The sequence below is a fragment of the Pagrus pagrus genome, assembly GCF_965226575.1.
Source record: "Pagrus pagrus genome assembly, chromosome: 16".
Taxonomy (NCBI): Eukaryota; Metazoa; Chordata; class Actinopteri; order Spariformes; family Sparidae; genus Pagrus; species Pagrus pagrus.
In genome coordinates this window covers 26,057,175-26,075,919 of record NC_140200.1, presented here as the reverse complement: position 1 = coordinate 26,075,919, position 18,745 = coordinate 26,057,175, and the positions used below count along the sequence as shown (strand labels likewise).

The window sequence follows — 18,745 nt, the reverse complement described above, 5'->3', positions numbered from 1 at the left end:
AATGCAGGTCATTACGGTGTAAAACATTATTGCCAAGTAATTAACTGGACCATCGACTGGCCTGTTCAAGTACCAGGCTGGTTTGAGGACACACAGACTCCTCTTGGATTCAATTATACCGTGAGCAGCTCGCTCACACAAACCATTAGCTGAGAGAAGAGGCCCGTCCCCACAGGAGGCATCCACAGGTGGCTCCCCTCTCTCATTGCCTTTAATGACTCTGCCCTTTCATTGCCATGGTAACCAGCATCATCGGGATCACCCCCTGGAGAGCGGGGTGGGAATCCCTGCAAAAACACCATCTGACCTTTCACTAAATAAGATGGCACACTTTGTCAAATGGGTCACAAACAATGCAAAGAATAGGTGTGAGACACATTTTGCTGCTGATTGATGGAAGAACGCAGGAGGAGAAAGTAGAAGTGAGTTCAGGCAGGACAGTAGTTTACAGGATGAAGCAGCAACAAGCCAAAGAAAAGAGGAAAGCAATTAAATGAGTAATGAGACATGAGACAAACAAAAACAAACAGTAGGACCCTGACACCCTGCACACACTGTTTCCTCTACAGACTAAGTGTGCTGGTGAGCCTGTGTTAGGTCACTGTGCATGTTAACTGTGCACACACACCACACACACACACACACAGTAGTGTCCTGCAGGGTGTTTCAGGGGTGCAGAGTGCCGCCTGTGTGTTAACTGGGAGCCTGGCACATTTTACTAGAGTCCAATCACGTTCCCATTCATACTGGGACAGGGAACACATTGACAACAGAGCAGGTCTGGACCGGACTGAGCAGCGCTCTGCTTTCACTCCTCGTATATAACCATGGAAACCAACAATTGAAGCTTTCAGATGAGCCACTGTATGGGCCAGTGTCAACACAACAGTAGATTGAGACCAAATACTCCTCCAATCTCTTAAAATACCTGTGAAATTCTGTTGAGTTGCCAAATATTGACCTGTGAATGGGATGATTGTCCCTTGCGGGCAACCATAGGTGACTGGTGGGAACCTTTGTGTGAAACATTTCAATGTGTTCTGGAAAGAAAAGAGCTGTTGTATATCACCTTGAGACATTTTTGCATTTTACAGGAGAAACAAACTGTAAACAATCAAATGAATGATGGCTGAATTCCATTTAGCTGCTTCAGTCCTGGTATTGTTCAGGCTGGCTCAGTGTCACTCATACCCACTTTCTTCCAGAAAATTAGTTCTGGTTCTTGAACCATTCAAGGTTCTTGGAACCTTGGTACAATCTAGCAAACCAGCCTGCATTTCCACCTTCTTTAAGCAGGGCCATTGTAATCATGGATCTGTCATCAACTGAGGAGGTTGCACCATGCACAGCAATCTATAGAATATGACATGCCCACTTCAGTCCGCACTTCAAGTCAAGGAAAACCTGCTATTTTTTGGTTCCAGCTGGGAATCAACTTTTTGGGTTGCTGAACCAATTTACTTTTGGTCGATATGCCAGGAATGAAGGAAACAAGGCGGATGAAACGGGACTCAGGCTCGTCAAGCGACAGAAAACCTGAGACTTTTGAGCCTGCATCTTTACAGAGACCTGTCTCTACCATGACAGCCTGGATCAAGCACTTGTATTCAGCGGGTGGAGAGGTGGGACTCTGTGTTCATATCACTGCTGCTTGGTGGCCAAACACAGTCAGAGTTGATGAACAGTGTTTACCTGATGTCTAACTTGTCATATGAAGATGCCAACCATATTATCACCACCATCTTGTTGCCACTGTTTACATTCACCCAGACACACATTTTAACAAATGTAAATATGTTTATAGCCTAAAAAACTGTATATATGTTCTTTGGTTGTGTAGCACACTTGCAATAAAGTCAAAGTTGGTCAGGTCGGTTTGTTTAGTCTGTCTTATATCACCATTGATTTCAATGGGCAGTCAACAAATCTGATATCAAGACCGCCAAAGTGAGATGATTTCCAATGATAATACTGAATTTTTTTCTTTTTGTATAGCAAAATCAGCAAACAATGTTTTCTACATTTGAATGCAGTCTTCAGTTCAGAGGTTTTAAAAAGTTTATTTATTAGTTTTTAATGTTTTTCTTGTTCTGTGTCCTGAAATATTAATGGTTATCCATGCACACTGTTTATTTTACTGCACTCTTGACTGTTTATATACCAACACAACGAGTGTTTCTTTGTTGCTTTTAATCTGAACATTGTGTCACCACTTTGTTCTGTTTAAATCACTAAACAAAGGCTCTTTTTTCTGAGGGAATGAAATAAACATCTTTAGCACTAATGAGTTTTACTTAAATGTAGCCTGAGCTGTTGGTGTTTAAACACCCGCACGGGTGGAAACATTTGCAGATTAAACTGTGAGTGTTTGTGAAGCTGTTTTTGATGTAGATGCCACCGTATAATACCGGGCATCAATCACTCTTCACTCCAGGGCCTGACACACTCAGGTAATACAACTCAAACACAAACACAAGGACACACACAAGACTGACGGGCAAGAATAAAAAGCCCAGTTCACCTTATCCATCACGCTAATCACAAACTCACTATGACTTCATGAAAGGGGATACAGGGCGAATGGTGACACATGAGATCTTGCTGTAATCTCCGAAGCATTCTAGGTTGTTTTTTAGTGTAAGGGCTCTGACACTCCAAACCAACTTCAAAGAACTAGCGCCAATGAAAGCTGACTGCTGTGTGGCTTCACGTCGCTTGTGTCATGGCCAAAAACGATTCTGCACCTGCTGATAAAAAAAAGGAAACCTGGACTGCAAATATACAAACTTGTATGATAAAGCAGCATTTGCCTTGTCGTTTCACACCCCTCTCACTAATATAGCCACTTCTGATCCAGAACATGTCTGATAAAAATGTGTGGAAGAGGTGGAGGCAAAAAATAAAACTTCACCAAATATATGAAATCATGGATACAGCAACTGGCTCAAGTGGCTTTCGTTTTCTTTTCCCCTTTTTTCTTCTCGTGCACTGGCTGAGCTGAACAGCCGATCATGGTGATTTCTCACCTACTGGCTCCGGCCTGAGTCAAGACACTAAGTCGGCCGAGAAGCCGTCAACAATGGCTAACTAGTGCTCTGGCACACCGCAAAAACTATGGCCACATACGCTCACCCACAGCCATGACATTGACGGTCGTCAGGGCCCTAGGCTCTGCCTTTTCCTTTATAGAAGGAAAGAAATCCAGGTCCCTTCCCTCTAAATCTACTGGGAAATCGTTGGTTGGCAGCCAACAATCAATAACCAGAAACAGTTTGATAGTAGGTCTGATAATTCTGCAATCCAAAGTGGCGAGCCCGGTGTTCAACCAGTATTTTATATTCTAAATGCTACTGAAGCTACTAGAAAAATATATTCAGTTGTGATGTAATGCAGTGGATGACTGATGCTGCAGGGTCTTTGTGTTTCTGTCTTTTTCTATATGAAGGTCAGAGGTCACCTACAGACCATCGTCCCTGGAGCTGGGACGTTCAGTAACTGGCTAAAGAACACTGACACAGTGTGGATCCTTGCAGGGCTTGAGCACAGGTCATCTGGCTAAAGGATGTCTGCTCGGTCCATCGGGCTGCTCCGACACAGGATCTGTTTTATTCTCTGCTAAACAACAACCAGTCATCTTCCTCCACTGTAAGCTAAAGGGAATCCTCTCTGCAAATGAACACAACATTCAGCCCACTGAGCCAAAGAAATATGTTTTCTGACATTTTAGCAAACTGCATCAATAATTAAGCAGTGTCTTCTTGCTTAACATTATGTTGCAGCTGCTAGATGTAGATGTTAGCGGTGATGCAGCTAGCTGTGTCCTGACCAAGCCCTCAGGGAGACAGGCACACAGACATGAGAAAGGATATCCTTCAGAGAGTTGACTCAAACAGGAACATCCTTCTTTCACAGCCAGCAAGCAATCATCCATGATTCAAATATGAAACTGAAAACAAACTAGAGCTTCTGCTTTTTGCAAGTAGGTTTTAAAAACAGCACTCTGGCTATTAATCGTGTGGATAAAACTGCTATCACCTAGTTAGAAGACTGAACATCCATGATGGTACTGTCACTTTAGAGAACTCAGAAACTCAAAGGGCTGAGCACTGATTTTAATAAATGCAGCAGATCCAGAATGACTCACAATTAATGACGCTCACCAGAGCTGTGGCTTACAGGATTAAATCCAAGATTATATCAACAAGATCAGTTCTGTTTATCATGTAAATTTCACACTGGTCAAAAAATCCCACTAACATCTGGTTTTGTCTTTAATGGAAATGGGTGCAATCAGCATTAATTTCTTCCTCATATAACTCTGCAGTCGTCCTGGGTGTTTATTGGCTCCAGCTCCTGTTGGCAGTGATGAAAACACCTGAGTGGACACGCTAATTTTGGCCCCTTTTCTATGACGTGCATTAAAGGTTAAGCCTGGTGTTCCAGTACTTTTCCATCTGTCTCTGGTCAAGTAGCGCTCAATCATCATCGCTGATTTTGAAAAAAAGACTGAAGTAAAAGATACGAAACCACCTTAATTTTGTCATTGGACTTCATGTCAGAATCAGATCTTTGCCAGTTGCCACGTGCAAATCACAACAGAGATGAGAAAGAAGCAAGATCTCTCATTGCTGAGCTATTTCCATCATTAGATCTGGAATAAACTGTGTCTACTGCAGAATGTTTAATTTAGACATGTTATCAGGTTTGAACATCCCCTGGATATGATCTGTATGATCTCTACAACTGTTTTGCACTGTTTTTACTCTTTAATGTTTTTCTAGTGTGTTCATGACGTTGAACATGACAAGACCAGACATGGCAAAAATAGTCTATCCCCTGTTTTTAGTGGGCTTACATGCAATTAAAAAAACCTGCATATACATGCAAATTTTCTGTAAAATTGGTATTAAAGTCCTTGTGACATGGAAGTTTAAAATCAACCCTGATAGTTAAGCTAATTTCCAGACTGCATCATAAATCTATATGTAATACTTCTTCTGCTAACACTGCAGACGAGGACGCACTCTGAAGCCACATTCTGTGTGAGTTTTTCTGTTGTGTTGTCTTCAGTTTAAACTGCAACCATGAACATCAACAGAAACATTCACTGACAAGGTCTTGACCACTCCTTCATCAACAATGAGCAGCATTAAAGACAGAGGTGAATGAAGAAACAGAAGAAGAAACCACTTGAATGACTCTGTGACAGCAGGTACATACCGGTGGATTTCCATTTTGGAGGCCAGCACACATCTCTGATTGAGGATGAAGCTGGAGGATTTGGACTGTGGACCAGAAGACTGGATCTGCATGGCTCCACACAGCCTGCTAGCTGCTCAACTAACCCAGCCAGCCCTGCTCCTTCCCCCTCTCCTCCCCTGCCAGCCTTCTCTTTCCTAAGCGCTCTTGTTTTGGGGTCTCCCCTAGCTTCCCCTGCTTCGCTCGGTATCCTAGGTAATCTCTCTGGTATCTACCGAACAGCTTTCTGCATCATCCAAAGCGGAGTGACAGTCACCCTGTCCCACCCCCCAGCCTCCCACGTCCTCTGCTCAAAGCCCCCGTATGAGGGTGATTCCTTCCTTATTCATACGTGCGATGTCAGCGAGGGAACCATGCAGTCAGCCAGCTGTGTTTTCCCCATGGCAGCTGCAGCAGCAGCCAACGAACACAATTCGATCCTGGCTTCTCGCCGCCGTGGCGACAGCGGGGGTATCCAGGCAACAGGCTCCTGCGCTCTCTGGGCTCCGTGGCGGAGGCTGTTGGGGGGAAATCACTGCGGTGGTATCACGCAGCCCGGCTCTGCTCAGCTCAGGAGGGTTCAAGTAGAGCCGGGGGGGCTCCCTCTCTTCTGTTGCTCTCCGTCACTCTTCTTCCTCTCGCCTGGCTCCCTCCGCTACATCCATCTCATACCTTTTGTCTCTCACTTGATCTCTCCCTCTTTCATCTGCCCGTGGCTCCCTCCTTTCCTCCCTCCTAGCACCACGCTCTTCTTTTATCTGTGTGACTCTCCACGCGCTCGCACTCTCTCTATTTCTAACTCGCCATACACCCACCCAACTCATCTCTCTCACTCTCCCTCCAAAATAAATATGCTGGAGAGAGTTAGGAAGAATGAGCAGCCAGAATTAGTGATGTTTGGTGGCACTTGAACAAGGATTAGTCGAGCGTTTCCCAGCATCTGACAAACATGCAGTCCTGACGAGGGATTCTCCTTTTCACTGCACACCGACATTCGCAGCAACACTGCAAGGCTTTACATCCACTATCTGAACATGGTGAATCTGTGTGCAGCATATTGTAGGCCTGTTCTATGTGTCTGGCTACACTGTGGTTCAGTTTCATTCTTTCCATTTCAGCTGTAATCGATTGGCACTGTGCTGGAGAAAAACATACAGTATGTAGATTAGCTCTGAAAGCACGGCTGAATGGAGTCAATAATGAATTCAAATGCTACGAGGCTACCTAACAATCTGCACATCAGTCCTCATTATGACTGCTTTTCCATGTGAATTCACAACCAAAAGCACTGTTATAATATCTGATATGTTTAGACAGTGACTCCTGTGAGGCAGGACTTATATTTAGAGGGTGTTTTCAGCCAAACATTTGAGCTTTCCCACTGAGCTGCTAATTACTGTCTCTTGGGTTTTATTGCTTGCTATGCCAACTCTTATGGTAACTTAAGAGCTAGATTGCCATCGTTTAATCTGCAGTTTTTTTCTTTTTGATGTGATGATGTAGAGAGCTCTGAAGAAAATGCACAAGTTTTAGGTTTTATTAATTAGTTTTCTGCATATTTCAGTAATAGCGATGATGACAGAGCATGTAGTGTCAGGCTGGATCGGCCTGTTGCTGTTGGTGTGCAGGGACTAGGTGTCACTGAGCGAGCAGGTGATGTCAGGGTGAAATATATTCATTACTGTCATCCGGACAGGTGCGATCCAACCAGCCTGATGGTAAATGTGCTGTTCAGACTCTGTCTGTACCACACACATGGAAAAAATGAAAAGTTTTGAGTTCATTAAAATGAATTGATTATTGATGTGATGAGGCTTTCCCATCAAACACTTCAGCATTAACCTATAACAGGCGATGACAGGCTCGGCTAGATAGCAGCCACTTGTCACAAAGTCATTTGAATTGACTGCCACATTTCTGATTGCAATGCAGTCTGGCTCCAGTGTTCCATACTGGATCTGGTTCCAGGTTGATTAAATATTCTTGGTTTGCTAAAGATTATATCTGATGTAAATTAAGCACTCTGTATCATCATGATCACAATGTGACAATTATGTGTTTTGGTAGTTTAACAAAGCCAACAGAGAAGAGAGTTCTGTCTTGTTTAATGATTCACACCAGTGCATGGTGTCTAACTGTTCTTCATCACATCACATCAATAGAAGATGTTTATATTTCGTTTACTTGAAGTTTAACATGAATTTTGTCCATCTTGGAAATCTGTGAATAGACCAGATAAACAGAGCTGGGTTGATGGATAGTTGCGATGTCTGGATATTAATAAACCCAGCGTCAATACAGCACTTTTCAAGATTTAGGGCACATTCATGACATTTCTGGAGGGAGAAGAGTTTGCAAGGGCCTTGTTATGAACTGCTGTTTATTTAATATTTTCATTCTGATTTGTTGTGTTAATATTAAGTGTCGGATCATGTTGGATTTTTATCTACCACAATGAGATTCTAGTACCATGTCAACCAGAACTAGAAGTGTCTATGTGTTGTTAAGGTGTGCCTTTTCGGGGGGTCTTTGTGTTTAAGGTGAAGTGTATGTTTTGTTTTTCTATGTTTTTGAACTTATGTCATGCAGAATATACAATATATTTGTTTTGTTTTTTATTTTACCAAGTAGCTTGTAAAAAGGTGAGAGTGGTGTGAGATATATTGAGATACTGTGTCAGATATACCAAGTGAAATGTGCAACTGGATCTTTTTTTAATTTAACAAAAACAGTAACAAAAAGTTATGTTATAATTCATTAGTTACAAATACTGACAGCTGAATCCAAAGCACATTGATCAGCAGATTGATAACTGGTTTCACATTTGATAAAATGCAAATCAACCCTAACTTTATAGTGAGTTGAGACCATTAAAAGCCAATCTTACTGTATAGGAAGCGCTGAATGGCCACCTTGAAAATGAAATGAAGTATGTCACCACATTGTAACTTTATTATAACCATAAACTAAAAGAGATAAAATGATACACACACTGTTCTGAGGCAAACAGGAAACAGTCCACAGCTTCATAATGTAATATAGGTACAGTGCTGAAACTGCTTCTGATCCTCTACACTCAACATTATACAAAACAATGGTGTACAAATGAACCCTGTCATCAGCTGTATTATACATCAGACACTTCAGTAAAGGTTTGGAGCTCATTTCACACTTTGGTTGTAGTTTCCTCTGCAGCTGTCAGTGACAACCTGCTGAACACGTGTTTTTTTCCAGGGTTTAAATTAAACTACTGATTCACCCTGAAGGCTACAAACTAAATCAGAGGTTGATGTAATTACTACAAATGTTGAAAATAAAGAGCTTTTTTTCTCCTTTTCCCATTGGACAGCTGGCTCGACAGGCATGAAATCAGCCACAATGAGGCAGTGCTTTTCTATCAGCATGGTGAAGGGCTGCCATGTGCTGTGTTTTCAGGCTAGGGCACAGAATACAGCAAACATAGGAGAGGGTAGTGACACACACAGCTACACACACAGAGACAGGGCTGCGAGGGAAGGCTGTACCAAACTCTGGAGGTCGGAACAACAAAGGCTCGGGGAGATGTATATTTGTGCCTTTGTTCAGCACATTAACGTGCAGGCTGATGCTCTCAGCCAACACTGTGCTTAACTGAGCCTCCGACGCTACACATTACTGATTGACACGTGTACACCTACACACATAAACACTGTCTGTTATTGCTTAAATTATCATCGAGCATAGTAGACCTAATGGATACTCCAAAAGTCTAAAAACAGTTTTGCAGTAATGGAAGATCAGCTCATTTGTGTCTCATCATTCAGAAAAAAATGGTGGTATATGATTATACACAATTACGGGTGTGTTCCTAAACCAGAGCTGCCACTCTGATGGCCAGAACTATTAAAATTACTTCTTAAAAGCAGGGAGAGGCAGCGGGTGCCCCGGGAAACGGGCTGTGACGGATGAAAGGTCCACGACGAGAGCAGTTTGTCACACTTGGGTTAAGCACACAGTCAAAAGCTGTCTAAACAGTGCGCACACATCAAGAGCTATTAGAATCAATTAGAGGGAGCGAACGATAGAGAGGGACGAGGACGAAGAGGGAAAAAACAGAGAGCGGGCGTGAGGCACCTGTAATAAGCTCCTGCCTCTTTTAGCAGCACAGATGATGCGAGGGAGGAGAGGAGGGAGAGGGGGAAGGAAGGAGGGGAGACGAGGAGTAGAGGGTGGAAAGGAGGAGACAGAAGGAGGAAGGGAGAGAGCGCTCCGTCATCAGATATTTCCATCATGATGGCTGTTATAGATGCACAAGTGCTTGATTGATGCCAAAGCTTAAGACTGGGTACGCTCCATTTACTTACAGTCAAATAGAAAGTTCCAGCTCAGAACATGAGTGTGACTGATCAGTATAGCCTGTGGTGAATTTGCATTAACTAAGTTTTGTAATTTAGAAAGTAATAACACCCTCATATTTACAAAAGAGGTAAAATACATTATTTATAAATGAGTTCCACTGAAAACTCAATTTAAAGAGGAGAAAAGATACAATAGTAGGATGTACCTTACCTTGTTTAAGATGCTTAGTTAGCAGTGATCATACAAGTCTAACACCATGGCAACATCCTATTATGTAGGGGGTATCTACAGTTACAGAACACAGAGCGGGGCTCTTAATTGTATAGCTATCACAATCATGATTTTGGTACAACGTATAACAATTGTGACTGCAGCATTTAACATGATGTAAAGATGATGAATGTTTTAACCATCTTCAGCATTGTGTCATTGAATAACCCCACAAACACCCAACCCAAAGAGAGACGGAAAGGGGTGAAGGTATTAGAGGAAGATGTATTAGAGGACATAAAGACTGTAAATAGTCCCTTTAAAACAAACACAAGAGAAGAAAGGGATGAAGGTAAGCAGCGAGGCGTCTCCTCTCCCCTGAGGCCTGATGCCATTTCTGGTTGTATCACCACAGGAGGCTGCGGGGCACAGGTGGCTTAAATGCCAGACACACACACTTCTCATAAACCTCTTTCAAAAGACCGCACATACATGGTCATACTGCACACCCAAAGAATATCATAAGAATGAGAAATACTAGATCTGCTACTACTACAACTACTTAATCTGTTGATTACTTCAACAGATTTCCAATCAGTGTTTTCCAAAGTCCAAGATTACGTCTTTAAATGTCTTCCCAAAAGTTCAGCTTACTGTAAGTTCAGTAATATTTTCACTGCCAGAAAATATTCACATTTAAGAAGCTGGAATCAGAGAATTTGAAAATACCTAAATCCATTAATTGATTATCAAAATAGTTGTTGAATAGTTTAACAGTTTACAACTAATTGATAAAATGTTGCAGCTCACATACACAATATTGATACTTTTTTTGGTACATTAACATTTACTACATTTAGCAAACACTGATTATGTTCACAGCAACACCATCAGGTCAAGGGAAGACAGACATTCAGGGAAAATCAGATCATCACAGTGATCTGTCAACAAAATGTTAAAGAGGTGCTACAAGAAATGAACTGTTTTTGCTGGATAACATTATGTAACACTAAACCCACATGACCCAATGAGTCAAACCTGATCAACTCGACTCTCTATCACTCATCTCCAATAACAACTACAAAACAGAGGTTAAAATAGGCCTGGGTGATACAATAGGAGTATGTATCGGCAACAGACACGTCATCAACAGCAATAATGAAATAGTTTGATGTTACTTTTGATAGTTTCACGTGTATGCATCCTTGTCCCTTGACAATGGAGCGTGCTGCGAGTGACACGCGATGAGCCAGTCCTTTAATAGGTGTGTAGTTCCACTGCAGTTGCCACCAACCCCAAGAAAAACTCAAGTACAACCCATTATGTTAGAGTGAGAAAATAAGTAATTTCTTAAGCACCAAATAAGTAATTTTATCACCTAGTCTTTAAACATTATGAAAATAGGACAGGTCATTAAAAATCATCAATAATTGTCGATATTGGCCGACATGAAACTTCACTATCGTGATGGACTTTTTAGCCCTATGGCCCAGGCCTGAGCTAAAATGAACATTGCTGTTCAACTGCTGTTGGTCAGTTGTTGGTAGGTTTTATGAGATGTGGAGTAGCACACTGACCCGAACTACCAAAGCCTCAAACACGCTGATACTGGACAACAGATCATATAGTACACACAGTCATCAGAATCTCTCACATCCACACACAAATAAATACAACATCACACGGATCAAACACAGAGACGTTATAGTAGTATAGTTCTCAGACTCACCAAATTTGGCCCGTAGCTTCTAACACGAGTACGTTAATTCGATACCACAACTGCCCTCATGCGCAGCATGACAGCTCAGTAGCGCCCCCTAACACCCCCCTTATGGGTTTTCCCATTAATTTTTTTTCATTTCTACGTCTCGTACTTTATTTAACTAGTCCTACAAATAACACCACAGACTTCACACTCACTAAATACCATCTTCAGATCTTGATGATGACACCTTGTCAAAAGCTTTCACCTCCAATGTACCTGGTGGGCGTGGCAGTGCGGTGACCCCTTATGGCTTTTCCCATTCTGTAGGAACCCATTTCTAAGCCTTGTACATTATTTAACTTGGCCTACAGATTTCACGCCACAGACTTCCCAGTCACTAAGTATCATCCTCATGCCTTGATGATGAAAAATTGTAAAAAGCTTTCGGCTACGTTATTCCTGGTGGGCGTGACAGTGTGGTCAATTTCAATGACCCACTTATGGCTTTTCCCATTCTGTAGAAACCCATTTCTAAGCCTCGTGCGTTAACTAACTCGTCCTACAGATTTAACACCACAGACTTCACATTCACTCAGTAGCATCCTCATTATAGAAATAGTACACAGAAATGTTACAATATAGTTCATATTGAATTAGAGACTTTGTCTCTCTGTCAGTGCCCGGTTAGATCAACACTGTCTTTAAGCAGTCCTACTGAGGGGACAATAATTCACCATCAGCCCTCCTCTTTAATTAAACTCTACAAACAGCCTCCTCTTCATAATGTGTGTGTACGTGTGTGTGGTGCTGAGGAAAGGAGATGACATCATCAGGCCAGTCAGCAGTCCTTTTTGCCACAGCAGGCAAGAAAAAATGACTACAGCTGACTAAATAGAGACAGAGTTTAGTTCCTGTAGGAGGCTCTCTTCTCTTTGTCTCTTCCTGCTCTGTGCAGCCACAGAGGTCATCACCCATCTGTTTCTAAACTCTTTTTTCTGTTTAGTACGAGGTGTCAGAACAGTGCTGAGTCTGCCTTCAAAATAAAAACATGATATTTCAGAATTTACGAGATGACTCTGATTATAAGATCCAAGATGTTCTGAAACTAGTAACATTGAAAGGATTATCTACTGGAGCAGATAAGATGTACTGGGCTTACTGGACAATTCTTGGCCCGACTCATTATTTTGGGCACGCTGCAGACACAGAGGTAGAAAGCTACGAGCCTCGCAACACTGAGGTTACAAACAATCCATAAAACACCACTCTCTTGAAGTATCAGGATAACTGAGCACAAAAACTCCTGTTTCAGTTTTCAATGTTTCAGTGATGAAAAGATGAACATGTGTCTGTGTTCGCTGAGAGAACACAGGGCTAATCTATCCTTTATCAGGAAAAACTTTCAGGCTTGTAGAAGTTCTTGCAATTTATTTGAAACTTTTTACGTGTGTTTAAGGTGAGTGGAGGTGAATATTCAAGCACTAGCTCACAGCAGGTCATCACAGCTAAGAGGCATCGTGCAGCCTGACGCAAACTGTTTCTTTTGTTTGTTTGATCATTTTCTTTAGGTTTTGTACACGTTACAAGATATGTTATATTGAATATATACAAAATATATTGGGTTATTTTGTTATAACATTGTTATTGTTTGGTTACGGTATTGTTTTGATCAAATGAATAATTCCACTCGGTTGTTGTTGCAATGGTTTGTTTTCTCCAGATCAGGAATGATCACATGGAATTAAAAACAACTAGTGATGGGGTGAGAGAGAGACAGATAAGGACACTGAGAAAAATAACAAATCATCTGTGAATGAGGGACTTATTTTTAGGCAAAGTGAGCAGAGAGGAAGATGAATTGTTGCGGGGGTTGTTTCTCAGGGTGACCGGAGAGCACACAGGGACGACAGTGGAGGAAGACATGATGAGAAGTCAGACAAGAGAGGCAGTGAGACAAAGACAACACAAACGGAGAGAGGTCTGAAGACTGAAAGACAGACAGACAGACAATATGCTGCCACAGACTTTCATATCATACGATCATAATAAGTTCCCTATCCAGTGGCAGACAGGTGCAGGTGTGTCCATTAGATAGCACTGGGGCTGCGCTAACAATGGTGCATTTAATTCTTAACAAAGGGACCCTGACAATACATGATATAGTTACTGTTCTCACACAACACAAAGGGTGTGACTCCCTCCCAGTAGACAGAGAGCTTCCTATTACTGCCTCAATGGCACAACTGAGCAAAATACAGTAAAAACAAGCAGCCTCTGTTCTTTCATAACTCCCACAGGAACTTTTCAGGTACACTGCTCCCAGATCAGTTTACATGATAGCACACCAAGGAGAAAGACCTGAACAGATACTGTTCAGCACGAGCTGATGTGCTGCTCTGACAGTTTTTTCCTCATATGCAGCTTGACCCTGAAACCAAGGTGTGAGGCAGACCTTGACATTTGCAGAAGTACTGAAATGGCTACACAGATCTTAGATACAGAAAAATAATGCAACCTTAAATGCTTTTCTCATTTGCCTGGCAGCTCAGGAGTCAAACACTTGCACAAAGCAGTGTTTTCTTTTGGCTCCTGTGTGAGCAATTCATCTTGTATGACATAGCTCTCCTTTGCCATTTAGCCAGAGGCAAAACAACAAGACTTCACCTGTCAACAATGACATCATGTCAGCGGACAGGTGTGTCAGTGTTGCAGGTGATTCACTCAGAGAGAGAAGTGAGAAAGACAAGCATCTAATAGATTCAAAGACTGACACAATATGCTGGTGGACAAAGGACCTGAGGTCTCCTTAATTAAAACAACATCCAACACAAATCTACACCATGTGGTGAACATCTGAGGTCAGAAGTTGACACTTCTCTTCACACTAGAATTTGCCAAATGTATGAACTGATTTTTCACCAACAGTTCGATCTGGATCTGGTCATGAGATTCAGAGGCTACAACATCTATTAGCAGGCTTCTCATTTTTAGCTGATGCTGAAAATGATTTCACCAATTTCAATGATGAACATTGCTGATGGCAGACAATATCAGCTGTTAGTAGTTCATGTTAAGAACATGACACTTCACTTGAAAGGAGGTGAAAAATAAGTTGTCTATTGTCTAAAGCACCACTCCTCCAGTGACACCAGTCCAGTTCTGATACGTCCTTTTCAGTGGTCAGATTCTCAGAGTTTAACTTTCATTCATATGATATCAATAATTTAACCTTATCAGTTTAATAGTTTGCAATAAGGACCTACAGTTTCACTAGCAAACAACTAGACTGCTCCTCAGACTTGTAGTGTTTCAGCCTTCCTCAGCCAATAAAAGGTTTACTCAATCAAAGTTTTTGTTATGTTTTATTTAGGTTAGAAATGTTGAAATCTGAACCCAAATGGATTTGATTCAAAGGGTATGGGATTGGATTCGTCTTCCAATGACATTAAGGATGTCAATAAAGGATTTTTATTATTATCATCAGAGTGCCTTGGATTCCTTGTCAAACTGCCAAACAATCCATTACAACTAACCTGGACAGTCACAGTATTTTCCCCTTTGGCCTTATCCTTGAAGAGCACCTGATTTAATTCTGCATTACTTCATTTTTTTAGCTGACCTAGTGCAACACTCACCATACATTTTCTTTAATGTTCAAGATGCTATTGGTCATAGAGCAGCTGCTGTGGGAGTGTCCATTAGTGAGCACCAGTAGGGCCAGAAACAACAGAGATATGAAAGGCACACAGTTCCATTTAAAATATAAATAATGACCCTCATTGGGCCATGAAAGAAACCGTTTTACATTGTACATTGTTGTAATCTGACTTTAAAAGGACTAAATAATAAGGGTTTTTATATTTTTTGGTTTATTTGCAATGTATCTCACTGTTTGTATTAAATAATGAAAAAGTAGTTGTGTGCAGTCATATACAAATTTGAGGACGCAGTATAAGATGCATTGAGAAAAATTCTGCATTTGAACTGGTGACTGCTGAATCTTAATGGAACAGTGAGGCCAGCGAAGATTCACACCTCTAATTAATCTGCTGATTAGTTTCATAATTTATCATTTAGTCTATAAAATACAAATACAGAACATTTTGAGAAATGCTCATCACAATTTCCCAAAGCCCAAATTCACATCTTCAAATTGCTTCTTTTGTCTCCATTTACTGTCAAATGCCAAAGAAAAGCAGCTTCTTACATTCAAGAAGCTGGAACCAGCAAATGTTTGACTTTTTTGCTGGTAAAAGAAAACTGAAACGATTAATCAATTATCAAACATTTGGCAAGTTATTTTTTTTCCGATCGACTTTTATCAACCAATCATTGCAGCTCAGATGTTATGGTGACATGTTAAACTGTCTGCCTTTCAAAGGGGTCTAAACAGTCTTTGAGTCAGACACAAACAACAATCAACAATCAATAAAGCACACTGATAAGACCCGAATAATTCAATTCCATTATCTGACTATCATTTGACACCTTGTTAATACATTTTGCTCGACAATCAAGATTATATCTTAAAATATAAACTGTAAGTAAACACAGGACAAAGACAGTTTACTTGGGTCATCTGACTGAAATCAGTGTTCAAGGCCACACACAGACAACAGGATGCTACAACTCTGTGTGGGACAGGAGTATAACTCTACGATGCTGTCATTTGACCTGCAGCTTCTGTTGTCCAGTCTGGACAATGATGTCATTGTTGCTGGGCGAAGTGGCCCAGCCGGTGACAAGGCTGACAACAGGTGACAAGGCTGACAACAGGTGACAAGGCTGACAACAGGTGACATGCAGACAACACTGCAGCTTTGAGAAGGAGGTGACGTCACTGAGCAGTGAATGAATGAGAACATAAATCACTAATTCAACCACATTTCTTACACTTACTTGCAATGAGACATAAATACACTTTGGAAATAAAAAAAAAACAAAACACTGATTGGAGGGCTGGACAAAATATAAAACACTGCTCCAATGTAGACTACAAGAAGGAAGGGTTACACATTTCTTGAAGAGTGTGAACAATGATAAAGGGCGACATGCTGGGATGCAGATACGGTCACTTCAGCCCATTTACATATGAAACAAGGCTTAAAGAATGTAGCAAATGGATTCAAGGACAAAAATCAGCAGCAGGGTGTTCACACTACCACAGCAGATGCGGAAGCTGCAAACAGTGGGAGATTATCATCGCAGTGTCATTAGAAACAACACAAACATACACTTTTAGAATAACCCTCAGGAGAAAGTCTGCAAAAGCTTTTCTACTGCTGCACAAGTCCTGTGGAAATACAACAGCGGCTCCAGAGGCAGTGAAGGAGAAAAGTGCCCTGTCACCTCATGGAGAGACGAATCTTATCCTGTAAGTGAGCTAGAAACTCACTCTGATTGGACTCTGTGGAGTTTAAGAGCCATTGCAGTTCTATAAATATATGAGTTTCTCATCTGCTGAGAGAGGCTCCAAATAATGAATGAATAGATGGATGGCGCTAAAAGCTAGAGCTAGTTTCTCATCTGAGTGGGAAGAGAGGCCAAAGGGATGAACAATAGTACGAACAGACAGGTAGAAAGGCAGACAGGCAGGCAGACAGAGAGACAGGGCTAACTCAACACAAAAATCTCTCAGGACCTGTACTGTAAAACTAAACCTGCTTTAGAGGTGATAATACTGAAGGTAAGGAGAGACAAAATGTTACGTACAGACAATTAAGCCTCCTATCACTTGATAGTGTGCTGTACTGCAATCTTTTGACCCCTAAATCTTACAGTCGCTTCTCAACCACCAGCTGAAACTTACGAGTCACGAGTCATCTTGGTGTTGGTAATGGGTGAATCCGGCACCTCCACCTCAAAGAAAATCTGGTGTTGGAGGCGTTTGGTCTACTTCTTGAAGTCTCCACTTTCTCCACAGACTAACTGACTCAGCAGCTGCTCAACCGGCTCGGCGACTGACTGGCTGACTCCAGAGGGGGAAAGTGAACCAACGTTTAGACTGACAGTGACAGTGGCGAGGCAGCCACCCACCTACTCGCAAGGCCTGCTGGAAGCACCCCCTCCCCACACTCACCTCACTGGAGCTAGGGCTAAAAGTGGAGAGGCTGGGTGGGGGTGTTGGGGGATGCAATGGGTCTACAGTTGGGGGTCGTCAGGGAGGGCAGCCCCCACTGAAGAATGTCTCTCTGCCCTGTCCAAAAATAGACATTCTGACCTGAACTCGTCATCGGCCTGGATTATGTGGGGGATTGTTAGAGCCCTTACAAACACCACGTTACTCATACTGATACAGATGTTACCATTTGTTACCAAAGAAGGGAACATGTATCCAAACCAAATGATGCCATAATGAAGAGCAGTGACATAATCCTTCCAAGTTTCAATTGTATTTAGCTCATGGTGCAGCAGTGTTCAAAAGTGTAAAGTGCTCATCTACATTAAGAAGGGCAACTCCTTCGATTCTACACTGAGAGGTCAGTTTACCAGTTTTAAGGAGTACTCACCCTGGTGTGTAACATCTTCTGTGGCTCTACAGAAGCTCTGCCAAGTTTGAGAGAATAATCTCTGATGATGGCGTTAGGTTTTCTCTAGGGTTGGGTACCAATCATATTTGAACAGATACCGATACTGGTATCAGTGCCTGGTTGTCTAAAATTAAGAAACTGACAGACTATCAGTACAGTATTAGACCATATAAAATATAAATAACTGTCAAAAGTAACATTAATAACAAACAGTAGAGAGCAGCAATACACAGTTGCAGCATCTAGTTACCCTAATCAAAAGAAGAAGAAGAAACACCAACATGATCTGTTAATGTGTTGTTTTACTACAGCAGTGGCTACATACAGGACTGTATTATTTCTCTGTAAATAGTATGCAACTCACGTACTACTGGTTTCATACCTGGGCACGTGTGAATCTCACGACTAGATTGGACTTCAATTCTCAGGTGTCGCATTCGATCCAGAATCCATTTTCAATACAAAACGATTCTCAATTCAAAGTTAATTATTGATTGAATGGATAGAAAAGCGGGCATTAATTTCAGTCTCAAGTTTATTGTGTGCCAGACCATTCACTGGTCTCCTTAATCTGAGACACATCTGAGACACAACAAGATTCATTTTAAAAGTTAACAGTAATAATTAAGTAATTACTTCAATTGAAAACATTAAACAGTCATGCCTGTACGTGAATAACAAAATAAGGGGGTGTGCTCTGCTGCATTATTAACGTTATAAGTCC

At 41.6% G+C, this 18,745-nt stretch overlaps 1 protein-coding gene across 5 annotated transcripts in view; it reads right to left on the bottom strand.

The window, feature by feature from the left end:
- The window catches only part of enah (ENAH actin regulator), a 137,672-nt gene that overhangs the window by 86,373 nt on the left and 32,554 nt on the right, over positions 1–18,745 (bottom strand). For 3 of the 5 annotated variants that reach the window (XM_084376905.1, XM_084376908.1, XM_084376909.1), the window contains exon 1: positions 5,221–5,971. The exons of 1 other annotated variant lie outside the window; for it this stretch is intronic. In XM_084376905.1, the coding sequence (XP_084233031.1) occupies positions 5,221–5,312 (92 nt within the window). In that variant the 5' untranslated portion in view covers positions 5,313–5,971. Of the gene's footprint in view, positions 1–5,220; positions 5,972–17,300; positions 17,474–18,745 lie in introns of those variants that run through there. One more of the 5 variants, XM_084376906.1, reaches the window with a different exon arrangement.